The sequence below is a fragment of the Nerophis lumbriciformis genome, linkage group LG38, assembly GCF_033978685.3.
Source record: "Nerophis lumbriciformis linkage group LG38, RoL_Nlum_v2.1, whole genome shotgun sequence".
NCBI lineage: Eukaryota > Metazoa > Chordata > Actinopteri > Syngnathiformes > Syngnathidae > Nerophis > Nerophis lumbriciformis.
The window spans coordinates 12,896,612-12,921,133 of NC_084585.2; the positions used below are offsets into that span (position 1 = coordinate 12,896,612).

A 24,522-nucleotide genomic window follows, 5' to 3' on the forward strand; every position below is an offset into this window, starting at 1 on the left:
TCAAGGTGATACTTCTCATTTCCTAAAGGAGCAGCTTGCGTAACATTTAAGCGTCAACAAGCTAAAATGTAAAAAAATATATAATTAAAATAAATACATCCCCTTATCTTGACTTTGATGTTTTGTACGATGATTGACTGAGCAGAAAAAGATTGCACTGAATTAACTACTCCTCCTTTTTCATGACGGTCAACACTAAAACAGATCAACACACAAGCAAAGTAAAAATGCATTCAAATCGCAAACGGACAATGTCTGGAACAACAAGCTCAAAGGCAGATAGTGTAGAAGCAGACGCTACAGACTGGAAGAACAAACTGAAGCAACACTGTGAGGTCACTTGGATTAGTGCATGCTGCTAGCAGGACCAAAGGAACATGGTGTCGGGGACAGAGGTAGAAGATGGGGCAGCTGGGAAATGAGGGAAGTACTCACGAATGGTTAAATCCATCACCTGAGACGCCAAGCAGAAGACGGGATGCTCGTACATCTCTCTCTTTTTCCCTACAGAGAAAGAGGGAGGATACCGAGGCATGCGACAGGCCAGGGTCAGAAGTGTGGCCGTAGTTAGTAGTCAGTGGGGTTTGACCAAAGTTTTTAGGGCCACTTTGAAACCACATCTGCTTGTTAACGCATTGTCTGTTAGTACACGCTCACTTTTTAGGTCTAAATATTTAAATTTACTATCATTTTGATAACGCCGTCATTAAGAAATACAGGAAATAATGGGGATTGTTGTTGTGTAAAAAAAACTCTCAAGGGGGATTGTGATTATGTACAAATGTTCCCTTTCTGTCCATCATGTCCATTTGTCAGTGCCTCCAGGATTTGGTAGGCTATTTTTTTTGTGATTTTCAAGGCCTAAAATGCCTGAGTTTTCAGCAGCTTTGTCAGGAAGTTGTGGCAAAAGTTGCAATGGTTTGTTGTTTTTTTTCACTAACTTTGAAACAACTTGTGATTTTATAAATTTGTTATCAATGTGTTAAGTTGTGTTATGTTATGTTATGTTATTTTCATTTAATATGCGCCCCCCAACCAACTGTTACATCAGCCCAAGTGGAGAAACAAAAAAACAGAAACAGAGACTGAGACACACAAAGGAATCTAAACTAAACATTTAAGACTCACAATGAACACATAAATCAAAAGTCATCTGCGGTAAAAAGGTGAGTTTTAAGCTGTGCTCTAAAAGAGTCCAGAGAGGTGGCGGACTTAATATTCAGGGGGAGCTTATTCCATAACCTAGGTCCCATCACTGAGAAAGCACGGTCTCCCTTTGTCACCAGGTTTGACCGTGGGACCTTCAGGGTCATCTGGTTGTCCGATCTAAAGCAACGACCAAGCCTGGAGCTGGTGGGTTGGTCCAGGAGATCTTTAATGTAAGCTGGGGCGAGACCATTGACCATTAAATTTCACTCTACGCTACACTGTGTTTCCTGTAACCTTGACATTGGAAAGTGCAGGATTTCAATAAAAATTGGAAAACAAATTCATGTTTTATACTACACCAACTTAAAATGAAACGCTGGAAGGCAGTAAAAGCACATACTAAAAGCTCACTGCTGCTCAATTGCTGTACTGTTTTATTTAATTACAACTAATAATATTACTAATTGACTATAACTTTTGTGTGAATGCTCCAAATGCTTTAGCCGAACTGAAATGCAAAAGCAATCTAAAATAATTGTCAAATGTTTGAATGAAGAGTAGGAATGGTTGCGTGTGACTTGTATAGCTGTTGAACAAGTATGCCTTGCAGTCACTTATGTGTGTCTGCAGAAGCTGCATACAACATGTGCTGGGCTGGCACGCTGTTTGTACAGGATGTAGAGGGCGCTAAAGGCAGTGCCTTCATAGCACGCCCTTATTAATGTTGTTTGGGTGGCGCAGTGGAAGAATGGCCGTGCGCGACCCGAGTGTCCCTGGTTCAATCCCCACCTAGTACCAACCTCGTCATGTCCGTTGTGTCCTGAGCAAGACACTTCACCCTTGCTCCTGATGGGTGCTGGTTAGCGCCTTGCATGGCAGCTCCCTCCATCAGTGTGTGAATGTGTGTGTGAATGGGTAAATGTGGAAGTAGTGTCAAAGCGCTTTGAGTACCTTGAAGGTAGAAAAGCGCTATACAAGTACAACCCATTTATTATATTCGAGAGAATAGTTGCTCTGAAATTCGGGAGTTTCCCGGAAAAATTAGGAAGGTTGGCAAGTGTGATGCTGTCAAGCTGCATTCATATAAAACTCGCGGGCCGCACTAACATTACATTTTTATATTAAGGTGCGGGTCGCGTGTCTGAGACCCCTGGCTTATACATAGCACAAAGCAAAATAAACCTTTGTATGTAGTGTTATTTCATTTTAAATTTCAAAAGAGTTTTGTGGCTCCCATTGTTTTCTTTATTTTGTGAAACGGGTCAAAATGGCTCTTTGAGTGGTAAAGGTTGCCGACCCCTGTCCTAGGCAGATACAGCCCGCCAGCGTTCAAAATCCGGCCTTAAAAAAAAAAAAAAAAATTTAATTAAAAAACATTTTTTATCTGTCCTTTTTCACCTATCCATCAATCCATTCTCTACCGCTTGTTACTGGACCTCCATTGATAACGTGACGTCATCACGCTTGCACCGCAAAGTCAGTCGAGAGCGCAACAAGTGCGTGCTCTTTCAGTCAATTAAAATTAAAATAGCGAAATCGCTGGACTCCGAGTGTAGAGTTTTTAAATATTAGTGGACATATGACTTTTTTTTGTTCAGTGTAAGGAAAAAGCAGTTAGATTGTATATATATATATATATATATATATATATATATATATATATATATATATATATATATATATATATATATATATATATATATATATATATATATATATATATATATGTTATGTATGTGTGTGTATACAGTATATATATAAAAGTTTGGGGACCCCTGGTGTAAACGGTTTAACTGTGAAATGGGCTGAATGCTGTGATCATAGGACACATTTGAATGTTGAAGATAGTAAACTGTACTGCAACGTACTTTGAAGTTAGAAATAAAAAAATGTATGTTTTAATAATTGGCATTAAACTATGAGAATGGCTGCAACTTTGGCCAAGGAAGTATGCGTCCCAGAATGAACTTACAAAATTAACCCTCGTGGGTGAGTCCATGCTTTCGGGCGGTTGGGGATTTAAACCAGGTCCTCCTGCTTGAAAGCCAATCATGCACTGTCCTAAACAGATAGGATGTCAAACCAGTTTGCCGCTTTGGACAGACAGGACCACCTTTTTGGCAAATTTCAAGTATAAATCAAATTTATTTTTTCATATGACTCATAGATGTAAAAAAAAATTCAAATATTTGTTTTTTAAGTCCCTTCCTCATATCAGTTGGGTGAAAGGCATGATAATTAGCCTCTGAGCCAAACAACCTGGCTGTCAAAATAATAGCCAACTTTGAATGATAAAGGGAGCGATTTAGCCGTTGAAAGTGACATCTAATAACCTAGAATTCTTTGCTGCAACAGCAGTTAATTAATTCAGTTAATTTTGGGGATATGTCAACATAGTTTTTACAATAAAATATTTTAGGAATGGTTAGAATATTGAAGAATGCTGGTTGAAATGTTAGAAGGAAGGATAGAAACAGTTGGACTCTGAAATGGTTGGAATATAGAAGTACTTTGATGGTAGGAATAATTTGAATGCTGAAATCGCTTTAACGTTGAAGATCGGAAACCATACTGAAATGTACTATGACTATAGAACTGATAAATGTATGTTCTAATAGTTGGCATTAATCTATATGACTCAAAGAAGTAAAGTTATTTTAAAAAGATTTGTTCATTTGGGATTTGAAGCCACATTACCTGGGTGAAAGGCAAATGTGTTATCCATTCCGCCAAACGTCCTAGCTGTCAAGGTGGTGTCCAACTTTTGTTTTGTTAAATAGAAATATTCAACCGTTTAATTGATTGATTACCCAGACCCATATTATTTGCTGCAACAGTATGTTTTCAGCAATTTTTTAGGATAAATTAACATATTTGTAATAATAAAATATGTTACCTGATTGCATGCAAGTAAACATTTAGAGAAAAAAAGTTTAAACCAGGGGAGATAAAGAGGCCATAGTCTAAATTATATCCATCTTGAGCTTGAATCCATGTCACCCAATATGACATAATGCACCGTTACATATGTTTCTGCTAAATGTTTGCCTTTACAAAATTACTTCAATGTGAAGCTTCACACAAAGTATGTCACTAAATAAAAATTAAATATAAGTTATAATACTTAAATAAACTAACATTAACATACTGCAAATGAGCACTTAAGGGGACTATTGATTTAAATACAAAGGTGGCTGCCAATGTTTAATCTTAATGCAAAAGGTCAAAATTACCGCATTACCCAGAATGCATTTCCGCAAATGTATTGATTTTTTGCTAATTTCAGACTAAATAAAAACATTTTTTTTACCTCAACAAATGTATTTTACGACAGTGTTGAACATTTACTTGCATTCAATGTTATTTTCAGGGAGGAAAAACAAGGCAACCATAACTAAAAATGGTGGGATGAGTACCAATTGTATTGTCCAATATTATGGAAAATCATGAATACTGAAAAAACTAAACATTTTGGGGGTTAAAAAAATACCAAGTATTATTGTCCTAATCAAGACGAATGTTTTAATGGTGGAATGTTTTGAATTAGTTGAAAAATGTGGGCGGAGTAGTCAAAAGAAAACAAGGGCAAAAAAAACATGAAAATTATGATTAACTGTAAAACCTGCAATATTGGGTAACGTTTGTTGAATGACCCTGCATGTCCTGAAAGTGCTGAACGTTTTGACGCTTGAACGGCATCAATCGAATGAACGGTTTACGAATTAGAAGCGGACGAAAAACACCACGGAAGAATAATAATAACAATATGTAATTTTGGTGCAAAATATTATAGCACGGTGAACAGGGGTTGGTGCATGTGCTTCACAATACGAAGGTCCTGGGTTTGATCCCCGGGCTCAGGGTCTTTTTGTGTGGAGTTTGCATGTTCTCCCTGTGACTACGTGGGTTCCCTCCGAGTACTCCAGCTTCCTCCCACCTCCAAAGACATGCACCTGGGGATAGGTTGTTTGGCAACACTAAATTGGCCCGAGGTTGTGAATGTTGTCTGTCTGTGTGTGTTGGCCCTGCAATGAGGTGGCGACTTGTCCAGGGTGTAGCCCGCCTACCGCCCGATTGCAGCTGAGATAGGCTCCAGCACCCCCCGCGAACCCGAAAGGAAAATGAATGGATGGATGGAAAAATATAGTGTGAATGCCCTTCAAGGCTAAAGTTTATACTACAGACTTAAAATTAAACAATAGAAGGCATTAGAAGCACAAACTAAAGCTCATTGCTGCTCAATTACTGTTCTGTTTTAATGAATTATAACTAATAATAGTAATAACTATAATTACAAACAGAAACACCACTAAAGATTCCTTATTGTTGGCTGTCTGCTCGGTCGTCCACAAGTTGCAGACATTCTCCGTGTATGTCTTACCCTTGAAAAGTGTTTGACCCTCTTAAACAGTCATTTATGTTCCAATATATTTTCCGCCGCACGTTACAAGCATTTGTGAACTTTTGAGAGCGAACTATAGCACTTATTTTTGTTGGTAAATGAGAGACGGTGAGAGATTATCATCACACATTAACATCTCTGACATGCAAATGCTGCCTCTTTGCTAGGCCAGCATTGCAAATGAAAATATGTTCTTAATTGCCTTTACACTGGATAAAATAAATGTTAAAAAATATATATAAATACATGTCAACCAGGAAGTAAATGTTTATAAACTACATTACCCAGAAGGCTTAATGCTGTAGATCGGTACAGGATGTATGTCAAAGCTATGCGGGAGGAGGACACTTGTGCAGTTTGATCAATAAAGAGTTGATAATTGTTGTAGGTCCTGTTTGGTCTACACAAGAGACAAACATACTGTAAGTTTTGATCAGACAGTTGGCATGCATGTTTGAGCGCTGCTACGAGACAAATTCGATTGGCGTGAATGTTGATGATTGGCCTTAATGGCCATGTAAATTGTGGGGATTGGACTAAGTTGCGAGGCTGCATATAATTCACGGGCATTGCTTCAATTGGCCCAAATTTCCACGACATCGCAAATTCTTGGAGAGACTGAGCATCGTAAAGGTCAAAAGTTTAGTTAGAGAAGCAAACTGGGAGTAAAAAACAAACTGTCAAAGTGCTGTCGGTATGACTCCACAGGACTGTAATACTTCACAGGATGGTTGCCTGGTGATGGTTGGGCCGTCTGATTTGGATTAACCATTGGTTCCACCAAGCAGGGTTCGATCTGAAAGGTTTGCATGCATAGCACTAAGAGGGGATTTACTCTTCTGAGATAATAACAATTAACAACACAAGTTTGTTTCGCAAAGTTTTTTTCTTCAAGCAGGTGGTATTTTCTTTACAGACATCATCTTAACCATTTCTCATGCTTTTACGAGGCTTTGATATCTTTAAATACAAATAGTCTGCAGTTTGGAATACATGCTGATATGTTTAGAACATTTTCATTTCCAGGAAGTAACCTTCAATCGAAAACACAAAACGACACCAAAGGAAAATTAAGAAGAGTTTAGTCTTGTTCAGAGCACTCAAGGGTCTGATCTACTAAAGGTTTTGTGTGTCTTAAAACCCGATCAAACTTGATAGCACACACAAAGCTGATCTCCTAGGCCCAAGCAGTGAGGATTCCGTTTGGTGAATAAACAAAATAACGAGCACAATCCATGTTTGTGTTCGTTTGTATGATGATTATCAAAACACAATACTGGGGGAGGAAATGCAATTCTAAACAATATAATCAAGCAATGTGATTTTTCAAACCTGTTTGCATCACATTTTTTGTATTGTATTGTATTATAAGTATTATGGCACAGTTAAGCATAAATGGCTGAGGTCACTTTGGCTAGAAGGAAGCAATTGGTCCAAGGACAGACGACGAATACGACAAAGTAACATGTCAACATATTTGGACTGTCAGACATAAATATATTAGACATGTCTTCTACGGATGTCTCAACACAACTTTTTCACTTATTATAACACCGATATTGGAGTTTTGAAGATTGACCGATATCAATATTTATGAGTAATTTGACAATGACTTTTGAGTATGTGCTTTTACTGCCATCTAGTGTCTACTTTAAGTCTGTGTAGTATAAAACTAGCAAGATATCAATACAGTATTTTTAAATTTTCGTTCAAACCTGTGCTTTTTTAGGTTAAGGTTACAAGGAACACTTAACAAAAGCAGAAAATCACAAGTTGATCTAAGGTTAATGAAAATAAATAATCCACAAAACAGAGGTGGGACCAAGTCATTGCTTTGCAAGTCACAAGTAAGTCTCAAGTCTTTGCCCTCAAGTCTCGAGTCAAGTCCCGAGTCAAGACAGGGCAAGTCCGAGTCAAGTCCAAAGTCAAGACTGGAAAGTCTCAAGTCAAGTCCCAAGTCCTGCATTTTGAGTTTCGAGTCCTTTCAAGTCGTTTAACCACAGACTAATATATTTACACAGATTGTGTATGCTTTTAAAATGCTGTATTTATTTATTAAAATAAGTGCATTTGAAATTGCAGGGAAAAAGATAGTGCTGACATTGCACTTCAAAATAGCACTATTAACCAGTCATTTTAAACATGTAACTCATTCCTTTACAGAATAAACACATTTGAAAAAAACAAGTGCAACTGTATTTATTTGCACAAAGGTGTTAACATTGTATTTCCATGGCATATTGCATTGTAACTAGTTCCACAGCAGTTTCTATCCTGTTCTTACCTTATCTCATTGATCTCATCTCATACTGTATGTGTGTTTATGTGTGCGTACACATGAAAAACATAACAAATATATGAACATAACAATGAACAGAGTTGTACTTTTTAGATGTCAGGACCCTATGCAATATGTACACATATTCTTAATATAGTATACATTTTAACTGACCTTTATTTGACTATGTTTGTCTTTTTGTAGGTGGCTAAAAAACGCGGTGCTGCTGACTGCCGTCTAACGTTACGTTACTGTGTGTGATATATTGACTAACGTAATGTTACTGTGTGTGATACATTGACTAACGTAATGTTACTGTGTGTGATACATTGACTAACGTTACGTTACTGTGTGTGATACATGGACTAACGTAACGTTATGTGTAGGTACCTCATGCAACCCTGCTTAAAAAAAAATCACTTGACAAAAAGTATCAATAAGTTAGCAAACTGCAGTGGACGCAACATATTGCCGTGTTTGCAATGACGTTATAACCATAGACATCTTATAAGTAGACGCAGCATTGGTTGCTGTGACGTGAGCAATTTGCCCGCCATCTTGAAGTGCTGATGAGGAGCCGGCGAGCAGCCTAAACTGACAGTTGAAAGGTAGAAAACAAAGATGCCGGTGTTCAGCGTTTTCCTGCTCAAATGAGCGGACTGTTGAAAATAGGAATCGGGGGATTACTTTTCACAAGTAAGATTTAACATTAACGTACTATTGGTTGTATCTTATGAAAATAATATTACCACAGAGTTGAGAAGGATCAAAGATCTTCAATATTTGTATGTGAAAATCACAAAGAAATCTTCTGGGGGAGGATGACGCCCTACAGGGGTTTGGTTTACAAACTTTCAGCCCCACCTAAAACAAAATTCACCAGCCGCCACTGATTATGATGCATTCTCATTTTAGGCAAAGTATAAGACAATACTTTCTTAACAGTATAATTGTAACCAGGAATAAGTCTTCAAGTAACAATATTCAAATACTAACATTGTTGGGTAAAACAGAATTTGGTTTTATTCTGAATCCAGTGAAACAGATTGGTGGTTTTAGCTGATATGAAGACTTTCAGGTGTTTGTATATGTTTAAGTATTTGGCAGACGCTTTTATCCAAAGCGACTTACATAAAATAATACGTATAAAACAATCACTGCAAACATTATCATTTAAGGGAAGAATGTAATAGAAAATATCAATACAAAGTGTCAAGACAGAATAAACGCTCTGCTGCTGAAGCAACAGAGATACGGTCTATAGGTCCCTAAGATATATAGATATCTAATGTCTTCATACATTGTTTATGTAGGATATACGCATGTATATATAACCTAATCATATTGTTTCTTCAACTTAAAAATAGCTTACCGTTTTTCCCCCTTCTCTGGGATTATATTCCCAGTTTTGATCTCGGACGTCTGGTCACTTATAGTGTATAAGAATATTATATTACTGTTAAGCAAACTATGAATAATAAAACACACCAAAACATGTGTCTGTTATCATAGCTACACGTATGACAAAAAAGGGGGTGAAAATCAGTGGTATTCAGTGAGGTAAGATGAATTAAATGCGCTGACCGTTCATTGCTCCTGCCAAATGAATTGCACTGAGTGGAGCGGATCACCACTCCAAGATGGCGGCCCCGCGCCTCGTCTGCGCCAGTAGGCAGTAGCTCTCCATGCTGCGTCTACTTATAAGATGTCTATGGTTATAGCGTTAGCAGTGAGTTTGCAGCCTCACTGATTTAACTACACAGCAAATAAAAGTCACGTTACTTAGTCAATAAACGTTATCTTACATTCAAAACTTACCCTTCTTTGTGCAACTTCAAATGTCGAACGAAGTTGGAAGTTGTTGCGTCTCCGTCTGTAATATTCGAACTGCGTGATTTGCATACGGCAATTCGTTTTTTGTTGACCAAGTCGTAGTTTTTATACCCGAACGAAACCAATTTTGGCATAATTGTTTATCACTGGCACGTTGTTGGACAACTCTTGTTCAGTGGTTGTACTGCAATTTGATTGGATGAATGCTGCGCGATGAAAACAACGTAGATCTAATTTGATTGGCTGTTGTACCGAGAGCACACCAGCTGACAGGAACAACACGCTGATAGACAGACGAAGAAAATGAAAAATACGGAGCGCTCCCAAATAACTTTTTAAGCTTTGGATTTTGGGGAAAGTGGCAAGTCATGTCAAGTCAAAAGGCTCAAGTCCAAGTGAAGTCACAAGTCATTGATGTTAAAGTCTAACATCAATGTCTACGGAGACAGCCCTCGCAAAAATGACTAATGACCTACTGCTAACGATGGATTCTGATGCGTCATCTATGTTGCTGCTTCTTGATCTTAGCGCTGCTTTCGATACCGTCGATCATAATATTTTATTAGAGCGTATCAAAACACGTATTGGTATGTCAGACTTAGCTTTGTCGTGGTTTAACTCTTATCTTACTGACAGGATGCAATGCGTCTCCCATAATAATGTGACCTCGGACTATGTTAAGGTAACGTGCGGAGTTCCTCAGGGTTCGGTTCTTGGCCCTGCACTCTTTAGTATTTACATGCTGCCGCTAGGCGACATCATACGCAAATACGGTGTTAGCTTTCATTGTTATGCTGATGACACCCAACTCTACATGCCCCTAAAGCTGACCAGCACGCCGGATTGTAGTCAGCTGGAGGCGTGTCTTAATGAAATTAAACAATGGATGTCCGCTAACTTCTTGCAACTCAACGCCAAGAAAACGGAAATGCTGATTATCGGTCCTGCTAAACACCGACATTTATTTAATAATACCACCTTAACATTTGACAACCAAACAATTACACAAGGCGAATCAGTAAAGAATCTGGGTATTATCTTCGACCCAACTCTCTCGTTTGAATCACACATTAAGAGTGTTACTAAAACGGCCTTCTTTCATCTCCGTAATATCGCTAAAATTCGTTCTATTTTATCCACTAGCGACGCTGAGATCATTATTCATGCGTTCGTTACGTCTCGTCTCGACTACTGTAACGTATTATTTTCGGGTCTCCCTATGTCTAGCATTAAAAAATTACAGTTGGTACAAAATGCGGCTGCTAGACTTTTGACAAGAACAAGAAAGTTTAATCATATTACGCCTATACTGGCTCACCTGCACTGGCTTCCTGTGCACTTAAGATGTGACTTTAAGGTTTTACTACTTACGTATAAAATACTACACGGTCTAGCTCCGTCCTATCTTGTCGATTGCATTGTACCATATGTCCCGGCAAGAAATCTGCGTTCAAAGAACTCCGGCTTATTAGTGATTCCCAGAGCCCAAAAAAAGTCTGCGGGCTATAGAGCGTTTTCTATTCGGGCTCCAGTACTATGGAATGCCCTCCCGGTAACAGTTAGAGATGCTACCTCAGTAGAAGCATTTAAGTCCCATCTTAAAACTCATTTGTATACTCTAGCCTTTAAATAGCCCCCCTGTTGGACCAGTTGATCTGCCGTTTCTTTTCTTTTCTCCTCTGCTCCCCTTTTCCTTGAGGGGGTGGGGGGGGGGAGGGGGGGCACAGGTCCAGTGGCCATGGATGAAGTGCTGGCTGTCCAGAGTCGGGACCCGGGGTGGACCGCTCGCCTGTGCATCGGCTGGGAACATCTCTGCGCTGCTGACCCGTCTCCGCTCGGGATGGTGTCCTGCTGGCCCCACTATGGACTGGACTCTTACTATTATGTTGGATCCACTATGGACTGGACTCTCACAATATTATGTCAGACCCACTCGACATCCATTGCTTTCGGTCTCCCCTAGAGGGGGGGGGTTACCCACATATGCGGTCCTCTCCAAGGTTTCTCATAGTCATTCACATCGACGTCCCACTGGGGTGAGTTTTTCCTTGCCCGTATGTGGGCTTTGTACCGAGGATGTCGTTGTGGCTTGTGCAGCCCTTTGAGACACTTGTGATTTAGGGCTATATAAATAAAGATTGATTGATTGATTGATAAGTCGAGATGCAAGTCTCTTTACATTTTGTCAAGTCGAGTCTAAAGTCATCAAATTCATGACTCGAGTCTGACTCGAGTCCAAGTCATGTGACTCGAGTCCACACCTCTGCCACAAAACATTGCGTCTTTGGCCACAACGTCACAAAAAACTGCAGCGAATTCAAGCTATATAGGCAGCACCAATTACAAAATAAGCCAGAGAAATCTTGGAGAAACTGAGAAAATGTGGTGAAGATTTAAGTTGTGTGTTGCATGTTTCACAACATAAGAGAACACCACAGGTTGGAGCATGATACCATGGATATGCAGTAAATGAGTGTCCCCATGGTGACAGCCGGTAGTAAATCCTTGTTTAAATATGGCGGTCTGCACCACTTTTGTACTTGTTATCAATTGTACACGGAGTCTTAGTAGATCACCCGCAACACGGCCACTAATAGTACACACTAGGTACAACTTGTCTTTTAGTAGTAAGCAAACAAAAGCTCCTAATTTGGCTGCTGACATATGCAGTAACATAGTGTGTCATTTCTCATTCTATTTTGTCAAAAATTATGAGGGACAAGCGGTAGAAAATGGATTATTAATCTACTTGTTCATTTACTGTTAATATCTGCTTACTTTCTCTTTTAACATGTTCCATCTACACTTCTGTTAAAATGTAATAATCACTTATTCTTCTGTTGTTTGGATGCTTTACATTAGTTTTGGATGATACCACAAATTTGGGTATCGATCCGATACCAAGTAGTTACAGGGTCATACATTGGTCATAGTTAAAGTTCTCCTGTTTCCAGGGATGCATTTCCTGAGTTTATAAACATAATATACATTTTTTTAAAAAGGACAAAAGATTTTGTGGTGATAAAAAATATCGATGTAATCATTGTAGTATCGACTAGATACGCTCTTGTACGTGGTATCATTACAGTGGATGTCAGGTGTAGATCCACCCAGGGCATTTGTTTACATACAGGAGCACTAGCGTGTTGTTAGCGGTGAGTTATTGTATCCTCCTACGGTGTGAAGAGAAGAATGTTTAGCTATTCTTCATCCGGCACTGATGATACCTGTAAGAAACTTACTTTATTTGTCACCATGGAGGCGAGGATTAGTGATTTAGAAGTAGCTAAAACAATGCCGACTGCAGATGGACGTTAGCTGCTAGCTGGCTAGCCATGTTTTCAAGATTCCTGAGGGCGTTTCAGTGTTATAGCTTCACTTTAATTGTTAGTTTTCAAGGCAAAATGCGTCCATTCTCCCATTTCTGTCTACACACCGTGTCTGCTTGTAAGTACTCCCTGCGTGTGCGCTGCCAAACATGCTCCTCTGCTTGTAAAACAAGCAATGTCACGACGTGACGATGGCGCCGTCATGCCGTAAAAAAAAAATAAGGGAACCGGTATTTTTCAGAAGCAGTATAGTACAGTTTATGATACATTAGTACCGCGGTACTTTATTAGTACCGGTATACCGTACAATCCTAGTACACACACTTATATACTTTGCATACACTATTTAGTATTTGTTATTCTTAACAGATTAGACCCTTACAGTATAATAAGGAGTCCAATTATATTTACTGCTACTCTTCTCTTTAAGAGTGTTCTTGTTAAACGGAATGACGTGATGTTAATGACATGTTTATGATGTCTACTAAAGAAAACAGCAGGGAGTCTCATAATTATTTGTTTCTTGGCCTTCCTGCTTGGACACAGCAGCAGGTGCAGAGAAAGGACCAACAGACAAGGAGAAGAAAATTGTGAGTATGGAAGTCACCGGAGAACCAGGCAAAGGAAAGGGAGCATCTATTCAGCCGCAAGACCAGTAAGAGATAGAGCCAGCGTAACTCAGCTGAAATAGAAGTTAAGGCAAAGTGGAAGCCAGCAAAGAGATTACAGGATAATTGAATGCATTTTTACTTTCTTTACCAAAGCAACGACGTACAGTATGATTCCTTGTGATCTACTGTACATTTTGATTCTCTCAAATCACTGTCATCCAGTATGTGTAGGAGTAACTCACCTTCTAGTTTGGCGTACTCTGACAGGCGCTGGTAATTGACCAAAGCTGCTTGGTCCAGACACTTACGGATCACAGCTTTCACTTCTTCTTGTGGGACCGGAGTGACAACATCTTTCATCAGAACCTTTCAGGAAGGAAGGAAGGACTTATTGTCATTGACACTAAATAACCACAATGCACTGAAGGCTTGATCTACTAAAGGTTTGTGTGTACTAAAATATGCGCACACTTGATCGCATGCAAGGCTGGCCTACTAAGCTTGTGCACTGAGGATTGCAGCTCTTAAAAGAGCAGAATTTGTGTGTGCAATATACAGGACTGTCTCAGAAAATTAGAATATTGTGATAAAGTTCCTTATTTTATGTAATGCAATTAAAAAAACACAAATGTCATACATTCTGGATTCATTACACATCAACTGAAATATTGCAAGCCTTTTATTATTTTAATATTGCTGATTATGGCATACAGCTTAAGAAAACTAAAAAATCCTATCTCAAAAAATTAGAATATTTCCTCAGGCCAAGTAAAAAAAAAGGATTTATAACAGCAAAACAAAATCGAACATTTGAAAATGTCAACTAATGCACTCAGTACTTGGTTGGGAATCCTTTTGCACGGATTACTGCATCAATGCGGCGTGGCATGGAGACAATCAGCCTGTGGCATTGCTGAGGTGTCATGGATGCCCAGGATGCTTCAATAGTGGCCTTTAGCTCATTTGCATTATTGGGTCTGGTATCTTTCAGCTTCTTCTTCACAATACCCCACAAATTCTGTCTGGGGTTCAGGTCAGGGGAGTTTGCAGGCCAATCGAGGACAGTAATGCCATGGTCAGTACACCAGTTACTGGTGGTTTTGGCACTGTGGGCACCTGCCCAGATCATGCTGGAAAATGAAATCATCATCTCCATAGAGCTTTTCAACAGATGGAAGCATGTAGTGCTCTAAAATCTCTTGGTACACAGCTGCATTGACTCTAGACTTGATGAAACACAGTGGACCAACACCAGCAGCTGACATGGCTCCCCAAACCATTGCTGACTGTGGGAACTTCACAGTGGATTTCAAGCAACTTGGATTTTGCTCCTCTCCAGCCTTCCTCCAGACTCAAGCGCCTTGACTTCCAAATGAAATACAAAACTTGCTTTCGTCTGAAAACGGAACTCTGGACCACTCTACAACTGTCCAGTGCTTCTTTCCCATAGCCCAAGTCAGACGCTTCTAGATATTTTAGAGCACTACATGCTTCCATCTGTTGAAAAGCTCTATGGAGATGATGATTTCATTTTCCAGCATGATCTGGCACCTGTCCACAGTGCCAAAACCACCAGTAACTGGTGTACTGACCATAGCATTACTGTCCTCGATTGGCCTGCCAACTCCTCTGACCTGAACCCCATAGAGAATTTGTGGGGTATTGTGAAGAAGAAGCTGAAAGACACCAGACCCAATAATGCAAATGAGCTAAAGGCCGCTATTGAAGCATCCATAACACCTCAGCAATGCCACAGGCTGATTGCCTCCATGCCACGCCACATTGATGCAGTAATCCGTGCAAAAGGATTCCCAACCAAGTACTGAGTGCATGAATTGACATTTTCAAATGTTTTATTTTGATTTGCTGTTATAAATCTTTTTTTTTTACTTGGTCTGAGGAAATATTCTATTTTTTTGAGTTTTCTTAAGCTGTATGCCATAATCAGCAATATTAAAATAATAAAAGGCTTGCAATATTTCAGTTGATGTGTAATGAATCCAGAATGTATGACATTTTAGCTTTTTTAATTGTATTACAGAAAATAAAGAACTTTATCACAATATTCAAATTTTCTGAGACAGTCCTGTATATGCTGAATGTCATCACTCGTGTAGCGCTCGCAATGTGATTTATCAAACCTGAAATTATCTTGCCTTTATATTTTGCACGTTTTAGTACGTTCAAACCGGCACAGGTCAATACAAATGACTGCGCCACAGTCAGAAGGAGGCGATCAGTGCAATATGACAAGATGATGAGGAAGGGATAATCCGCGCTCAAGACAGCATTTTTTTTATAAAAATAATAAACATATCATGTTTGAGCCAATAAATGACTAAAGGCACAAAATGATGTGCTGCTAGGGGATATATTAATAATGTGCAGTTGTCCCTCGCCATATCACGCTTTGAAGTTGGCAACTTCATTTTAGCATGGATTTTCTTTCTAAATTTATAGCATATTTTAGGTATTTTTGGCCTAAATTAAGCATTTTCAAGCATAAAAATGGCTGAATGAACTAGAAATATTAATACAACAGTAGTATTGGCCACGAGACGAGAGCGAACCAATCAGAGCGCACTGTTCAGTGTCGTAGCCACTGATTGGTTTAACCTCAGGCTGCATTACTATATTGGATTAAAGCAGTCTTTCTCAAATAGTGGGGCGGGCTCCCCTGAGGGCGAGCGGTGCAATGCCGGGGGGGCCGGTGGATTATGCTTTTTTTGCTGTAACCATGGTGGGAGACAAGGAAAGACGGGTGTGTTGTGTGTTGACGGGTGTGTTGTTTCCTTTGATGTTAATGTTATGCAGCGGTATAGTTATAACCTGTGGTAGAGAGTGTGAAGGGGCGCAAAATAGTTTCTCCTTACATGGGGGGCGTAACAGAAATATTTGAGAAGCACTGGATTAAAGGAATGTTAAGGGTGTTATTTCAGGTCTAGAGGGCTTTTATGAATTTAAACACTGTTATGTACTTTTGTATAAATAGTTTTTTTTATACTCCAGCTATATAATATTTGATTCATAATTAACTAATCAATTACTGATCAATCTACTTCACAGGAATGCATTTCTAGCGGTCAGGCCTGGAGCCAATTAACAGCGATAAACGAGAGTGTATTGAATCTGTTATATGAAAAAAACTTCTTGGAATATGCATTTTCTGGCGACGAGATGATTCCAACGCACCACCACAGTTATTGCCAGTGTTGTGAAAGAAAATACCGGTTGTACGGTCCCAAGAGCGCACCTTCGGAGACATAAAAAGGTTCTGTTGTTTATATCGCACTTTTATAGTGCAGAAAAGATGCCACAGATTATAGCTGTGGGCTGCATGTTTCACAACATAACACAATTTGGAGCATGATACCATTGATGTGTAGGGTTTCCTAATGGTGACAGCCGGTAGTACATACAAAATATTTTGTAACTAATAATAATAATAATTATATTGTTAATATTATTTGTACACGCAGTCTTATTAGATCACCCACAACACGCCTACTACTAATGTTATATCTTACAGACACTATTTAGCACTTGTTGTTTAGAATCTTAGTGGATCAGGCTCTAACTATACTTTTATTCATTAATTTCTATCATCATATAAATGATAAATGGGTTGTACTTGTATAGCGCTTTTCTACCTTCAAGGTACTCAAAGCGCTTTGACACTACTTCCACATTTACCCATTCACACACACATTCACACACTGATGGAGGGAGCTGCCATGCAAGGCGCTAACCAGCACCCATCAGGAGCAAGGGTGAAGTGTCTTGCTCAGGACACAACGGACATGACGAGGTTGGTACTAGGTGGGGATTGAACCAGGGACCCTCGGGTCGCGCACGGCCATTCTCCCACTGCGCCATGCCGTCCCATAGTCAATCCCAGTTCTGGACAGACTAGGATTAGGTGGATGTAAATCAAATGAAATATTCTTGGACTCGCCATTGGTGTGTTCACTCACTCTTTCAAGCAAGGATAGTGTCGCCTTCAGTGCACCCTCCGGGCGTCCAAATGGAAAACAGTACCTTTTGGACAAAAAGTTACACACCATATTTAGCTTTCTCATGATTGCCAGACTAATAAATAAAAAATAAATACCTGAAATGTGTAATCTGGTTTTCCAGAAGCACTCGAAGTCTTTCCTTGATTTCGTTAAAGCGATCCTTCTCCTCAGTTGTTACAGTACCAATACCATCAGGCCTAAAACATACCAGCAGAGGTTCAAGAGCGACATGAACCATCATCCCACCTGGCAATAGTCATATTCAGGGTGTCTGCAGGTTTCAAGTCAAATTTAAGTCTTTTAAAGACTTCTTTAAGACCCTTATGAATATAATTTAAGACCAGTTCATATCCATACGGACAAAACAGTACAAAGGCATAAAAGAACATTAAAGGACAAGAATGAATTGTAAGTACCGTATTTTTCGGACTATAAGTCGCAGTTTTTTTCATAGTTTGGCCGGGGGTACGACTTATACTCAGGAGCGACTTATGTGTGAAATTATTAACACATTACCGTTAAAATATCAAATAATATTATCTAGCTCATTCACGTAAGAGACAAGACGTATAAGATTTCATGGGATTTAGCGATCGGGAGTGACAGATTGTTTGGTAAACGTATAGCATGTTCTATATGTTATAGTTATTTGAATGACTCTTACCATAATATGTTACGTTAACATACCAGGCACATTCTCAGTTGGTTATTTATGCCTCATATAACTTACACTTATTCAGCCTGTTGTTCACTATTCTATATTTGTTTTAAATTGCCTTTCAAATGTCTATTCTTGGTGTTGGGTTTTATCAAATAAATGTCCCCCAAAAATGTGACTTATACTCCTGTGCGACTTATATATGTTTTTTCCCTTCTATATTATGCATTTTCGGCAGGTGCGACTTATACTCCGGTGCGACTTATACTCCGAAAAATACGGTATATTAATTAATTTGTGCTCTTTCACATTGGAAAACAAAAAAGTTAAACTAACTAAATACACCTGAAGCCTCTCTATTATAAAATAATTGGAGAAAAAAAAAAAATATATATATATATATATATATATATTAGCAAAGATCATAACAGCCATTTTTCAGATTTGCCATAGAACTGTTTTCTTATCAAAGTTGCAGTGTGCTTCATGTCAAGGGTTTTCATGCAGCAACCTCAGTAATGGTAAAGGAAAAAGCACAACAATATATTGTCTGTGAAAGGGACTGTTAGCATATCTGCTGAAGCTAAATGGTTAACTTTTGCAGTGTTTTTGCAAACAGATACAGTCGATTATAGCTTGCAAGCCCCAAACAGAATTTGGATCAGAATAGTGTGGATAACATTCAAATTGTCTCAGCTCTTTTTGTATCTGGTGTTTATGAATACATTGTTACCGTTTTTTTTGTGTGACTTTCTTAAAAACATTGCTAATAAACAAAGACAACTTTTTATTTAAGCATGTCAAGATGACATTTGCTTTCCTCGCCCAACCATAATCTGAGTGTAAACGCTAAACAGACAACCTTTATAACTTTTAATGTTAGCTGCTATATAAAATTGGAGAAAAGATTAGGCAGGAGAAGCTGACCTGAAATGATTGGAATAAATAATACAAATAATGTAAGATAATTATGTTTTTTATAGTTTTACTCCAGTGAGTACACTCCTACCACAGAGAAATGATCGTGTGCTTACTATATATGATTTCACTAGTAAACATCTAATATTGCCGCCACTTTACCCACGTAGCACTGTTGATTTTTTCATTGTCATTCCATTCACTTTCACCACAATGTTTACAAACGCTTCCCTCCTCATTGGCTCCACATCCAGGTACTAAAGACTTTATACATTCACATCCACTGGCTTCAAGCATGCATTGAATTGTTCCTTCTGAAGCCACAAATCATTCAACTTGCACTTAACCTTATTATGCAAGTAATTCGGCTTTTCTGTGGGCTTTCATTAAGTTTTCTCCGCTGCTATGCTAAACTGTAACAACACACCGCTGCGCGCGCACAGCTCACTGGCTGATGGTGCAAGATAAATTCGGACCGGGCAGCACAGGTAGCCTACTTTGATTCCGTTGTGTAATTACGTTATAGTATCCTCAAAAATCCAAACTTTTAAAAGCAAGACTGAAGTGTATGCGTGTTTTTAAAAAGAATTAACATGAACAGATTTGTAAGCCCTTTCAAAATTGTGTTTAAGACTTTTTATGAGATTTTAGGAGAATTTTAGACAATTTAAGGCCTTAAATATAAATTGTTGGATTTAAGACTTTTTAAGTCCCTGTGAATACCCTGCGTACTGTAGTTCCATCAATTTAAAAAAAAACAAAAAACATTTGACCTTTCTTTGACATTCCTCAAAACAACATTGATTTAGATGTATTTTTAAATGACAGCACCTTTATCTTTAAATGTTTATATCAGTATTATATTATAGTATGATTAGTATTATTATCACTGCAATTATTATTACTATTAGTATTATGATTATTATTTTTATTACCGTACTGATTAATAATACTATTATCAGTATCACTACCATTATTATTACCATTAATTATCAATAATATATTATTACTCTTATCATTATCACTACTATTACAATTATCAGTATTGATATCAATATTAGTACGAGTATAATACTATACCAGTATTATATTATAGTACTATTATTATGCTTATTATTACTCTTATTTGAGTTATTATTACTATTATTTTACTAGTATCATTATTATTCTAATTACTTTTAATTTGTATTACTACTGGTATTATAACTATTATCATTATTACTAGTATGCACTATTATATTTTTTATTATTTTATATGATTGAAACAAAGCAGTCGATTAGTGAACAATTATGGCGTCAATGTATATCATTTTAGAAGTACAAATTGTGTGTATTGTTCATGAAAACGTCACAATTCATTTTGCTATCAGTGAGTATTTTGACAGGTGAAATAATATTTCAATACACATAAAGCAGGTGTGCATGTGCCAGTAAGTGTTTATCCTTTCTGACATGGTGGGCTCTGGCTGGAATGTGAGCAGAGTGCATGTGACAGAAGAGGCGCTGGACTGGTGGCTGTGACACGATGATGAGACGCAGGACAAATGACACACCCTCTATCCATCACCCCGTGTGCACCCCCACCACTTTTTGACATGTCCTCTCGCTGGACTACAGTGCGTGTGTGCGTGTGTGTGTGTGTTTAAGGCGGTGTTGGTGAAACACATCAAACAATGTTTCATGAGTGCTGGTGTCTGATATCAAAGGTACCAGCATGGTCAGCATCAGCCATCATCAAATCCACTTCCACTTTTCATGAACATTTCAAGAGACTGTGGCTGCCACCTGTAGACTTGTTCTGATGAACCCATGACATGCAAACTTTCCCTTGCACTAAAACTGCATCACTCCCAGTATGGCTTGATGATTATGATTTTAAATTTAAAGGCCTACTGAAACCCACTACTACCGACCACGCAGTCTGATAGTTTATATATCAATGATGAAATCTGAACATTGCAACACATGCCAATACGGCCGGGTTAGCTTACTAAAGTGCAATTTTAAATTCCGCGTGAAATATCCTGCTGAAAACGTCTCGGTATGATGACGCCTTCGCGTGACGTCACGGATTGTAGAGGACATTTTGGGACAGCATGGTGGCCAGCTATTAAGTTGTCTGTTTTCATCGCAAAATTCCACAGTATTCTGGACATCTGTGTTGGTGAATCTTTTGCAATTTGTTCAATGAACAATGGAGACATCAAAGAAGAAAGCTGTAGGTGGGAAGCGGTGTATTGCGGCAGGTGTTGTGCCGGATAACGCACCCCCGCCGTAGAATGCACCCCTTGACTGTTGTGCCGGATAACACAGCCGGTGTTTCATTGTTTACATTCCCGGAAGATGACAGTCAAGCTTTACCATTGGCCTGTGGAGAACTGGGACAACAGAGACTCTTACCAGGAGGACTTTGAGTTGGATGCGCAGACGCGGTATCGTGAGTACGCATGCAGCTGCGACTTCCAAACATTTGATCGCTTGCCCGTACGTGCGTGCCGCTATGTACACGTCACGTACGTAACTTTGGGGACTTTGGGGAAATATGTCCTGTATGAACTTTGGGGAGGTGAACGGTACTTTGGGCTGTGGGATTGAGTGTGATGTGCAGGTGTTTGAGTTGTATTGGCGGGTTATATGGACGGGAGGGGGGAGGTGTTTGTTATGCGGGATTAATTTGTGGCATATTAAATATAAGCCTGGTTGTGTTGTGGCTAATAGAGTATATATATGTCTTGTGTTTATTTACTGTTTCAGTCATTCCCAGCTGAATATCAGGTCCCACCCGCCTCTCACAGCATCTGAATCGCTCCCACTGCCCTCTAGTCCTTCACTCTCACTTTCCTCATCCACAAATATTTCATCCTCACTCAAATTAATGGGGAAATCGTCACTTTCTTGGTCCGAATCGCTCTCGCTGCTGGTGGCCATGATTGTAAACAATGTGCAGATGTGAGGAGCTCCACAACTTGTGACGTCACGCTACTCGTCTGCTACTTCCGGTACAGGCAAGGCTTTTTTATCAGTGACCAAAAGTTGCGAACTTTATCGTCGATGTTCTCTACTAAATCCTTTCAGCAAAAATATGGCAATATCGCGAAATGATCAAGTATGACACATAGAATGGACCTGCTATCCCCGTTTAAATAAGAAAATCGCATTTCAGTAGGCCTTTAAACATGTTTAACACAGTAGTTTAGTAACAAGGCCGGCAACAAGTGAATGTATTGTTAATTACATTGTTAATGTTATGCTGCCTTACCCTTCACACAGACAAGAATTAAGGGGGAACTGCACTTTTTTGGAATTTTGCTTATCGTTCACAATGTTTATGAGAGACAAGAAGACAGAAGTGTTTTTGTTTTTTTTGCAGTTTATAACATGTAAAAATCATCTCATTCTACATGGCTAGCAATGTAGCTAATAGAAGCATCAATTCTACCTCTAAATCACTTTAAAAATGCATTTAAAAAACACCAACAATACTTATTTACGGTCCGTAATCTGTATAAAAGCCTGCTCAGTGGCCTTGTGGTGAGATTGGTAGGTCCTGAGTTCAAACCCCAGCCGAGTAATACCAAAGATTATAAAGATGGGACCTCCCTGCTTGGCACTCAGCATCAAGGGTTGGAATTGGGGGTTAAATCACCAAAATGATTCCCGAGCGCAGCCACCACTGCTGCTCACTGCTCCCCTCACCTCCCAGGGGGTGGAACAAGGGGATGGGTCAAATGTAGAGGGTAATTTCACCACACCTAGTGTGTGTGTAACTATCAGTGGTACTTTAACTTTAATAACCAAGCTGTAGCGACATTGTTATTGTAAGACCAAACACGGAGGAACTCTTTTTCCAGTAGAGTAACACATCAGCATGCTTCGGTATTAACCATAAAAGGTAGCTACGGAAAGAGACAAGCTAGCCTCTACGTCAGCAGGAAATGCGTTTATGTTTGTAATGCACAACACAATGCGATAGGACACAAATCTGTACTGACTGAAAAACTATTTTAACGTAACTGTAAAGTATTAGCCCACTTTTCATGTTTTTTTTTGTACACAGTTAGCTCGACAGTGTATGTACTGTAGTTGTAATAACAGGCATGAAGTGCTGCGTGTATCATGATCAATATTAAAGTGACTCACTCGATGGACAGTTGTGCATTTGGTCCAGCTGGCCGAGGACGTTTTTTCCCGTTTATTTTGGGTCAAAACTTCATTTTTGTCAAAATAGCATGGCTCCAAGTTCCACATTTACAGTGTCAAAGTCACACCGATGTCACTCTCTCGACTTTTGTCTGCTCCAACATTACACCCTTCCTTCGTGCTCACTTCTCGAAGCAGTAGTTCATCCGCCGTACATTCAGCTTCAAAAAGATACGGTTGTGAATCCTCATTTGTCCAAAAATAGTTGTCTTTGTTCTCTGTTACCAAGTCACACACATTTGTTGCCCGAAGTCGGAAGTGTGCTGCTATGGAAAAGGAAAGAAATGTGCTGAAGAAAGAATTTCTGGTAATGCTTAGAATTACCTTTCTGGAAAATAACAATCAAGGACTTAGATTTCCCTCGCCCAGACATGGGTCCCCGGGCCCCCCCTCTGGAGCCAGGCCCAGAGGTGGGGCAGGCCGGGCACAGCCCGAAGAGGCAACGTGGGTCCCCTCTCTAATGGGCTCACCACTCATAGGGGGAAGGAACCTGAGCTGCTGCGCGAGGTGGAGAAGTTCCAGCTAGATATAGTCGGCCTCACTTTGAAGCACAGCAAGGTCTCTGGAACCAGTTCTGTCGAGAAGGGCTGGACTCCCTTCCACTCTGGCGTTGCACGCAGTGGGAGGCGACGGACTGGGGTGGCAATTCTTGTTGCCCCCTGGCTCAAAGCCTGCATGTTGGACTTTAACCCAGTAGACGAGAGGGTAGCTTCCCTCCGCCTTCGGGTGGGGGGATGGGTCCTGACTGTTGTTTGTGCCTACGCACCAAACAGCAGCTCAAAGTACCCTCGAGGGAGTACTGGAGAGTGCTCCCTCAGGTGATTCCCTTGTTCTGCTGGGTGACTTCAACGCTCATATTGGCAACGACGGTTAAACCTAGAGAGGAGTGATTGGGAATAATAGCTTTCTACCAATCACCACCTGGTAGTGAGTTGGCTCTGATGGTGGGGGAGGATGCCGGACAGACCTGGCAGGCTCAAACACATTGGAAGGGTCTGCTGGGAACGTCTAGCAGAATCTCTTGTCAGAGAGTTTCAATTCCCACCTCTGGAAGAACTTTAAACATGTCACAAGGGAGACGCTGGATATGGAATCCGAGTGGACCATGCTACGTACTTTTATTGTCGA

General features: G+C 39.5%; 1 protein-coding gene across 3 annotated transcripts in view; it reads right to left on the reverse strand.

Annotated features, from left to right (window-relative positions):
- Window positions 1–24,522, reverse strand: part of LOC133578319 (calcium-dependent secretion activator 1) — a 291,918-nt gene that overhangs the window by 158,805 nt on the left and 108,591 nt on the right. For 2 of the 3 annotated variants that reach the window (XM_061932657.1, XM_061932659.1), the window contains exons 14-16: window positions 17,714–17,815; window positions 17,577–17,640; window positions 13,845–13,968 (exon numbers count right to left, since the gene is read on the reverse strand). In XM_061932657.1, coding sequence (XP_061788641.1) covers window positions 13,845–13,968; window positions 17,577–17,640; window positions 17,714–17,815 — 290 coding nt within the window. Of the gene's footprint in view, window positions 1–435; window positions 505–13,844; window positions 13,969–17,576; window positions 17,641–17,713; window positions 17,816–24,522 lie in introns of all 3 variants that reach the window. The other variant, XM_061932658.1, reaches the window with a different exon arrangement.